At 53.9% G+C, this 9,757-nt stretch overlaps 1 protein-coding gene across 1 annotated transcript in view; it reads left to right on the plus strand.

Moving 5' to 3' along the window:
• The window catches only part of TNFRSF8 (TNF receptor superfamily member 8), a 30,920-nt gene extending 21,414 nt beyond the window's left edge, over positions 1-9,506 (plus strand). Inside the window, exons 10-12 of the mRNA XM_068537490.1 lie at positions 3,060-3,085; positions 5,401-5,590; positions 9,262-9,506. Coding sequence (XP_068393591.1) covers positions 3,060-3,085; positions 5,401-5,590; positions 9,262-9,506 — 461 coding nt within the window. The remainder of the gene's footprint in view (positions 1-3,059; positions 3,086-5,400; positions 5,591-9,261) is intronic.
• The last annotated feature ends 251 nt before the right edge of the window (positions 9,507-9,757 follow it).

Consider the following 9,757-nt stretch of genomic DNA (forward strand, 5'->3'; position numbering starts at 1 on the left):
GGTCTGTTCTGCTTTCCACAGCAGCCGGGACCCCAGGCCAGAGAGGGGATGGGACTGAAAGGGGAGAGCAATGGGAATGGAAGGGATGGATAACTTGGGTGTCAGAACCCACGTGCTTGGCTTGAGCAGCCCTCAGAGAAGCCCTGGGAAACCAGGCACTTCTCCCCAAGGGAGGAGGGGCCCACCGATGCCCAGTGCATGTGTCCCTGGACTTGTGTCCTGGGATGCTGGACATATTTTATGAGAAAATTGTTCTTATTCCAAAAAGCAAGGATACCAATAAGTGAAGACAGTGGACTGAGGTGACATTTTAGGGGAAAAGCACTTATGAAATCTGACCTCTGTACTTGGCACGATTTGTTCTAGGTCTTTATCAAAGTACTCATGAGGGTTGTAACACGCCTGTAGGCCGATGTTGGTGCCTTCTGGATTCTGCCTTTTCACCTTGATGTTATTTTATGCTTATTTCCGAGAGTCAGTATCGAATGCTGATTTTCTTTTCGGTGTGAGGGAGTTGCCAAGCCACTGGAGTATCCTGGGGCCCCTATGTGCTAGGCGGCCTCCCAGTCACCTTCCCTTTTAAACGTTTTAATTAAAAAATTCTAAATGGACTTCATTTTTTAGAGAAGTTTTAGACTTACAGAAAATTTGAGAAGTTAGTACAGAGAGTTTCCGTATAGCCCACACCCAGTTTCCCCTATTATGAGCATCTTACATTAGTGCGGTAAGTTTGTCGCAATAAACAAACCAATACTGATACATTACTATTGTATTAACTAAAGTCCATACTCTGTTCAGATCTACTTAGTTTTGCCTAATGTCCTTTCATTGCTCCAGGATCCCACCCAGTACACCACATTACATTTAGTCATCATGTCTTAGGCTCATCTGGCCTGTGACAGTTACTGGCTTTCCTTGTTTTTGCTGACCTTGGCAGTTTTGAGGAGTTAAGTTGCATCCTACAACTTGGTTGTCGGTTAAGTTGTAGGATGGCTCTCTGTTTAGAGTTTGTCTAGTGTTTTTCTCCTGATTAGATTGGAGTTGTGGGTTTGGGAGAGGAAGACCATATGGGTTCAGTGTTATTTTCATCACAACATATCAAGGGTTTATGCTCTCCACGTGATTAATCCCTGGGCACCTTCACTTTTGAGATCTCACTTAATCTTCATAAAAACCCTCCAAAGTTGGCATGATCTGTCCCCTTTTCCAAATGAGAGAACTAAAGGCTGGGAAAGGTGAAAGATGTTGTGCTGGGGTTTCACTGTTAGGAAGGCCTGCGATGACGGACTAAGCTGCTTTATTGTTTGGCACCTGTCTTGTTTTCCATTTTTTGGTTATTATAAACTGCACCGCTGTGTACAGGCTGGTCGCTTTCCTTCGGGTTATTTCCTGAGGGTGTGTCCCTGAAGAGGGATTACTGGGTCAAAGTGTGTGAAGTTTTCATTGCCCGATGGCTCTTGAGAAAGAGGAAACCAGTTCACAGGGCATGAGCAGCTGTGTTCCTGTTTACCCACGTCCTCTCCAAGACTGCATTTTATCATTTTAATTTCTTTTGTCTTGTTACTTTGTCACACCCTTTTTTTCCTATTTTTGACTTGCTGCCAAATGACAGTTGGCTGTTTGCAAAAGTCAAAATCACTCTCAAAGGACGAAGATTTGGCTTCACTGACATCATTTAAAAGAATGTGCCTCAGGCCAGACAGTGTTTCTCAAAGCGCTGGCTTGGGCAACGGACAGTGGCCGCCTCGTGGGAGGGGGCCACGGCCTCTCAAGGTGACCGCTCTGCTGGCAACAGCAGTTACCAGATTTGTTAAATCAAGAGTCAAGAATTGTGTCATTTTACACATGTGCTTCTTTTGACCATTATTCTGATCCGTTTCCCCTTTAGACACTTTACCTGCTGATGGTCATTTAAAAGGGACATGGAAGAGTGTCCCCCAGACTGACCTGGTGTCCACACAGCAGGTTCAAACTGCCCATCTTGTATTATCGTGGTCAGTCGGCCTCCAGTGAGCGTTTCTGCTAGGATTCGGGGATGATCATTCCCTAGAGGGGCTGAGGTCAGACGGTCTCCCAGAGGTGACTTAGCTGGCATGCTGGCCTCTTTTCACGAGGTTTCTCTGGTTAGGTGTGCACACCGAATAGCAACAAAAGCCAAGTCTCTGTAGGTGACCTCTTCGGGAGTCGTAAGAGGCCGTGTGCCCCCAGAGGACGGTCAGCTCCTGGGAGTTGACTCGCCCTGGCTTAGACAGGTGCCTGGTACCATCTCCAGCTTTCCCAGGTGGCCACTGGGCCGTGATTAAATGTCAACATATACTTGGCCATGACCCGGAGCCCAGTTTAATAGGAGAGGAAAGTTGGAGAGGAGGGTGGCGTTTGGGATGAGAAGATAAAGGTCGTGCCCTAAGGATCATTGCAAACTGAGCCCACCAGAGGGTGGGATTGCAGGGAGTGGGATGACTGGTGAGACTGGTCACGTGGGCTATTTCAGGCACACGTGATAGAAAACCGAACTCACGCTGGCCTGAACCAAAAGGGCTCCGGGGTCCACTGGCTTTAGGCATGTCCGATGCAGGTCTAAGAAAAGGTCCTCAGAACCTGTCACCCGCTCTCTATCACCTAGGGGTCCTCCGTGTGAGTTTCACATGGTGCTCCGGGGGGTTCTGGCCTCTCCAGCCCCTGGAGGCCACCAGGTGGTAGCAGCAGCCACGGACCAACTTCTGACCCAGCAGAAGTGTCTTCGGCTCCAGCTGGGGTGCGCGCCCGCCCTGAACCACTCCTGTGCGTGTGTGGGAGTGGGTGGGCTGCGGAGGGGGTCCGGTGTGCTGAGGGGACCTGGTGGCTGGAAGAGAGGTGACTCCCCCGTTCTCTGGCTGCCGCTGGGAAGTGAGCCCCTGGGCCCTGGGCCTGAAACCCGTCCACTGCTCTCCAGGTCTGACCGAGGCACCAGCTGCCACCCTGGGGGCAGTGGAGGGGGCATTTGCCCACAGGTGGGGGGGGCAGGGCCAGGCAGCTGCCAGACCCGCCTTGGTGAAGTCACTGCTCTTTTGCTCTTGCAGATTCCAGGCCCGGGAGGAACCCGACAGTAAGTAGCCCCTCCCTTGCCTCCACCCCAGCTTTGTGCCCCTAACTCTGACTCCTTCCCTAGCAGATCTGCTGGTTCTGAGAGCGGCTGTGTGGATCCCAGGCCTCCCAGGGCCCAGGTGCAGGTTCCCCTGCAAGTTCAGGCCGGGTCTGCCCCACGCAGGGAGCGCTGAGCACAGTGGGGCCTGAGCCAGGCCCTGGCCGAGGATGCGGAGCCCCACCCCAGACAGCAGCCTTGGCTCCTGGCTCATCCTGCCGGGGACTTCCAGAAGGGCCTGCCAGACAGTGGATTTGGTTTTGGCCATGTGGGTGCCAGGTGTGGTCAGAGGGAAGGCTGTGTTCATTCCCCCCTTTCTCCATCACTCCTCCGTGAGTCTCGGCCTCAAAGCTGGGATGTCAAATCAGCAGCACAAACTTCTGAAACTTGAGCTTTCTCATATGGAGCGCTTACGGTGAACTAGGCACCTGGCTTTGTGCTTTCTTGAAGTTATCCTGGGTAGTCCTTACAAAACTCAGAGGTTGGTACTGTTGTCCCACTGTGTAGAAGAGGAAACGGGTGCCCAGACAGGAAAGGTGGTTCCACGGTTGGAAAATAGATCAGCTAGGATTTGAGGCCTGGTTTGTGTGACTCCAAAGCTCGTGCCCTGAACCGTTACCCTGAGCTGCCTCCTAGCAAGAGCGTTTTCACCTGCCTTTTATGAAGTGCTCGCCGTGTGCAGGCGCTGGGCTGGGGGCTTTGTACACGTTACTGCTGATCCGGCAACCACCCAAGATGCGGTGCGTACACCAGGCCCTCATCGGGCTTGTCCTGGCGCCCTGCTCTGTGCCCAGCCTCCCAGGGGCAGCGCGGGGACCAGTGCGGGGGAGATCAGGGGCACTGCCCTCCGCAGCTGATGGGGGGGAGCAGGACAAAGCACACCACATGGGCTGGGTCTCAGGTGTGTATGGTTCGCCTGCTTTTATTTTCCACTTATCAGTTCTTCTGTTACTTTCTTTTAACTCAAACTTTCGTACACGAGAACGGTTTCCATCCTTTATTTTTAAACGTAATAGATGGAACCACAATACAAGTTCAAGTTCAAATCATGGGAGATCACATTCAGACATGCTCGGGTCAGACAGGTTGCTGTTATGAGGCCAAGAAATTTCATGAAAAGGTATTTAACGATTTGTAAGATAATCAAATATCTTCTGGCCACGTGGGCCAAAGCATTAATAGTAACATGTTCAAGAATACCGTCTTTTGGACTTCAAATTATTTTCAAAGAATATTCAGGGGACTTCCCTGGTGGCGCAGTGGTTAAGAATCCGCCTGCTAATGCAGGGGACACGGGTTCGAGCCTTGGTCCGGGAAGATCCCACATGCCGCGGAGCAACTAAGCCCGTGCGCCACAACTACTGAGCCTGCGCCCTAGAGCCTGCAAGCCACAACTACTGAAGCCCGCGTGCCTAGAGCCCGTGCTCTGCAACAAGAGAAGCCACCACAGTGAGAAGCCCACGCACTTCAACGAAGAGTAGCCCCCGCTCGCCGCAACTAGAGAAAGCCTGCACGCAGCAACGAAGACCCAATGCGGCCAAAAATAAAATGAATTAAAAAAAAAAAAAAAGAATATTCAGGATTATGTAGCTATACTTTCTGCCTTACTCAAACTCATTCCCTTTTGAAGGCTGAAGGTAAATGGTATTTACATTAGAACATTTTACAAGAGCACTTCTCCTTGGCACTTACAGAAAAGTGAAAAACGAAACCAACACTTTCCTGAGACATAACTGTTTTTAGAATACATTTGTGTGATCATAAAAGGCTGCTGTCCCAGGAGCAGGGGAGTTGGGGTGGGCCTGGAGCTGATACTTGTAGACTGGGGCTAATGTGCATGGATTCCAAAGCAAGATACTGGGTGGGGTTCAAGCACTGGCCGGACACTTACCAACTAACCCTGAGCAAGCTACTTGACTCTTCTGTGCCTCAGTTTCCTGATCTGTAAAATGGGGAAGGTGCTAATATTAGCCACCTTGTAGAGTGGTTGTTAAGGATTAACACATGTCAAGGGCCACGCGCGTGGTAAGCATTGTATGCAATGCTGACAGTATCGTTATTCAGTACAAGTTAAAAACAACGTGACTTCACAGGGTCCCACGCTCAGGTATGTCAGGCTATCAAGGCTGAGAAGCCCAGGGTAGCGCGTGACGGCTTTAAAGCAGAGAGGGAGACTCACTGGGGTCTATGGAGATGAAGAAACAGGGGTTCCCCAGCTCAGAGACTGGGGGAGGTTGGGGCATCCTGCATCAGCACCATTTCCTCTGTGCCCACTGCAGCTGATCAGGAGGGTGTCAGTGGCAGAGCCGGGCACTGAGGAGCAGGGGTTAATGAGCCCCCCAGCTGTGGAGACCTGCCCCAACCTGGAGAGCCTGCAGCTGCTGGAGGCCAGCCCAGCCAGCAGCCCCTCCACCCCCATGGACCTTCCTGAGCCCCGAGGGACCACGGAGCACACCAACAACAGGATTGGTGAGTCGGCCTGTTTGGGGGGGTCCCGGCGTGCTCAGGGGCAGGGAGAGATGGGCCCTGAGCCCCCAGCGGGGGCTAGAGACCCTGAGGACAGAAGGCCCAGTAAGGAAGAGGCAGGGGCTCCTCCACTGGCCCTCACGAGTAGGAGATGATTTTTGTGAAGGAGTTAAGCCATGCTCAGGGGTATCGAGCCGCTTGCTCCACCTCTTCATCCCAGTGTAAATTTCTGTAAAACAGGAATAGCAGGAGTTCTGACTTCACGGAGCCCAGCGAGAAAATTCATTCCTGCAATGGTGCGCGTGAAGTTGTGGGGGGGGGGGAGCTCCCCCTGCCTGGTGCCTGCTGTGATTAGAGGGAAAGTTACCGCCAGCCCAGCCCCCAACGAAGGGCCCCTGAGGGGGATGGAGGGAGACATCAGGGAAGTAAGAGCTGCCGCTTGGCTGAGGCATTTGGGCAAGGCACGCTCGTCACCTCTTGTCACACAGCCTTCTGAGGATGGGGTCTTTCCCTCCTTTTTACAACTGGGGAAACAGCGGTTCAGGGGAGAGAAGTGATTTTCCCAGTCACACAGCTACCAAGTGGCAGCACGGCTGCAGGCTCCAAAACCCCCAGTCTGTCCGCATCAGTACCCTGTGGTGGAACCCGGAGACCAGCGCGCCCCAAACTGCAGCCACCCTCCAGCCAGGATGAACCTTCCCTTCCCGCAGGCCTCCTTGCCTCTCTTCCCCTCCTCTCCACCCTGCTACAACCAGAGCGTTTCTACCAAAATGGATACCTGCCCATGTTACACCCCTGCTTGAAGCCCTCCAGGGGGTCCCTGGTACCTGCAGGGTAAATTCCAGGCTTCTTATTCCAGCATTTAAGCTGCATCCTCCCCACCAGGCTTGCCAGCCTCCCCACCCCACAGGTCTGCTCCTCCCACTCAATGTCAGTTTCCTAATCTACGGAGCCCTCTCTCACTTCTGAGCTCTGGGGGCGCTGCTTTCTCACCTGAAACAGCCAACTCCACCTCCTTGAATCTAGTTAATTCTTGATGTCCTGAGGACCCTGTGTATTTGCCTCCTCCTCCAGGAAGCCCTCCCTGCCCTCTCCACTCTCCCGTCTAGGAGACGCCCCTGTGCTGTGCGGCCCCAGAGCCCAGGCCTCCCCTCCTAGAGTCCTCAGCACCCAGCAGTGTGTGTTTGCAGCCTCCTTCCCCACCCCCACCCCCATCCACTTGGCTAGCTCCTCGGGGGCAGGGCCTTAATTGGCTCCATCTCTGTCTTTGGAGGGTTAACCATCACTGAGATAATTCCAAAGAGGCATTTGTGATCGTCCTACACATTTGTGTGGCAGGGATTGGTGGATAGAACTCTTTAGGGCAGAACCCTTAGCACCAAACTGAAACTTTTGGAATTGTAGCTTTCAGCATGTTTTACTGGAAAAGAATGTATTTTGGGAAATACCGCTGAAGGCATCTCCTGCAAATTTCCTAAGAAGTCCTAATTTGAACATTTGAGTCAATGCTGAGTGCAGTGCCTGGAACCACAGGGCTGGGGCTCTCTGGGAGTGTTTGGGGGGGAGGGGGGAGGGAGGCACCAGGCTCCCAGGTGGGCTGGGGCGTGGGCAGCCTGGCCTGTAAGCCTGGCTGGTAAGCAGGTTGGAGATTCTCTTGGGATATTCAAGAGATGGTGAGCCCTTTGTTCTCCTGACACCTCCCTAGAGGAGTACCCCCTTGTCCAGTTCCCAAGGGGACCAAACTCTGGTTGCACTTTACCCCTCTACCCCTGGACACCAGGCAGGGGGAGCCCCTTCCCCTCATCTTCATCCCCCTCCCTGTCCAGGACAACTTCCTTGGATTCTGGAGCCCTGGGTGGGGCAGGAAGTCCAAGCAACTTCTGGAAGACCCTCCTCTCCCAACTGGGGAGTGGGCAGCCCTGTGATGGGGCATAGAGCTAGAGGAATCAGGACCCGAGGAATGTGAGGGGATGATAGCCCGGCCCCCAGCTTTGGCTGCTTCTCCCTGGACAAACTCACCCCTCTTCTTCCATACCCCTACTCCTCTATGTCTGTCTGTCTGTCTGTCTCATTTCCTCTAGCACTGTGTGGCCTCCTCTGTGTTCTCTCACCTCCTGGGGTCCCTCTGCCTCACCGTCACTGGCTCCCATCTTTTGCCAGCCCTTCTTGTCAGGTTCTCAGGGCAAAGGACCTGCAGGTCTTGATGGAGGGTATGTGGCTTGAGGCCACGCTCTCTCTTTTGGGGTGTAGCGGGGGCTCCCAGCCCATAGCTTGTTTCACGCTTGTAGCCTTCCCTCTAGTTCTCACTGCTATTTTGAACACTTCTCTCTATCCTGGAAGTATCAAAGACCAAAACAGAAGAACTGGCATTATGCAATGGGGTTGAGCGTGCGGGGGCCCCCAGAATCTTTTGGGGGGGTTCCTGAATCAGAGGGGTGTAACTGTGTTCCTCAGAGAGGCAGGGATCCCGAGCTCCCTGCCCCACCCTAGTGCTCAAGTTCCCTCTTGAGCTTCCCCATTCAGACTCCAGAGAGAGTTCCAGGGCTGAGCGGTTGGGAGCTAGCACCCTGCCCTGAGCTCAAGGCCATCAGAAGCTGGGCTGCTGGTGTTTGGAGTTAGCTGACCTGGGTGAAGGCCAGGCTCCCCACGTCCCAGCTTCTTGGGCACCTTACTTAGCTCCCCTGAGACTCCAAAGCCCTAGTAGCAGGTGGTCAGCAGACCACGGGGGATCATGCCTCTAACAGGCTGGGCTGGTTATTCATCCACGCGAGCCACACAAGCGGCCCTATGTGCTAGGCAGGCACATAGCAATAAGCAATAAACATCAAGATATACCGGCCCCTGCAAAGCTGTCCAGATCACAGGCTGTTGGTGATTATTAACAGGGTTGAGGTTTCTGTAGGGTGTGACCATCTGTCTGGGTTTGCCCAGACTGAAGAGGTTCCTGGGATGTGGAACTTTCAATACTAAAACCAGTAGGAGCATCTCAGGCAAACCAGGACATGTTGCTGTCCCCCTGCCACCACCACCCGCGCCCCCCCGGCCCAGGTTTCTGCTTTAGGCACGTGGATATGAACTGAAAGGGCAGCTGGGCAGGGTGGAGTTTCTTTGGGGATTTCTACTAACTACCTGGTGACCTTGAGCAGGTCATTTAACATCTCTGGGCTCCAGATTCTTTATCTGTAAATGGGGATCACGATAGACTATCTACCTTGTGGAAGTGATGCGAGGATTCGGGAGCTAATGTGTGAAAAGCATCTGGAACAGCATCCAGCACAGGCTAAACTCTGCGAGTGTTCACTGGTGCTATTGGTGTCAATGTCATTCCCCAACTTCTCCCCACGGCTTCCTTTCTCTCCTAACCCTGTTCTCTTCTCTTCTACCCCATCTCGGCAGAAGTGTCGAGAAAATCACAAGCACTTCCTATACGTGGGCCAGTCCTTAACCCCTCAGCACACAGTTCCTAGCTGTTTTATCTCCTTTGAGCCTCAGGCTACCTGTGAAGTCCGCGGGGGGGGGGGGGGGGCTACTGTGTATCAGAGAGGCTGTGCCATCTGCCTGAGGCCACACAGCAGAAGTGGCAGAGCTGGGATTGGGACCCTCCTCTGCCTCCTTGCTTCCATTCAGCTGGAGCCCTTGCCTCATCTCCCCCCCCCACCCCTTTTGCCTTGCAGAGAACATCTACATTATGAAGGCCGACACCGTGATTGTGGGGACCGTGAAGGCCAAGGTGCCTGAGGGCCAGGGCCCGGTGGGGCCGGCAGGGCCCGAGTTCGAGGAGGATCTGGAGGTGGACCATGCCCCCCACTACCCGGAGCAGGAGACGGAACCACTGGCGGGCAGCTGTGGGGACGTTATGTTCTCGGTGGAGGAGGAAGGGAAGGAGGACCCCTTGCCCACGACCGCCTCTGGGAAATGAGGCCTGGCCTGGGCTGGGACTGAGAGGGCAGCTAGGCGCCTCTGGGAGGCCACGGTGACCCTGGTGGCACCAAGCTGGTAGCACCAACCTGGTGGCAGAGGCCCATCTGGCCTGAGGTGAAGTTCCAGCATCCAGCGGTAGACCCAGCCTATCAACGCAGGAGGCTCTGCTGGTCTGTACCTGCCTCCCCACCCAGCTGCCCCCCAACCCAGACCCTGGGGAGCCCAGGCCTGTGCGGCAGAGACAACCAA

The sequence above is a fragment of the Eschrichtius robustus genome, chromosome 3, assembly GCF_028021215.1.
Source record: "Eschrichtius robustus isolate mEscRob2 chromosome 3, mEscRob2.pri, whole genome shotgun sequence".
Lineage (NCBI taxonomy): Eukaryota > Metazoa > Chordata > Mammalia > Artiodactyla > Eschrichtiidae > Eschrichtius > Eschrichtius robustus.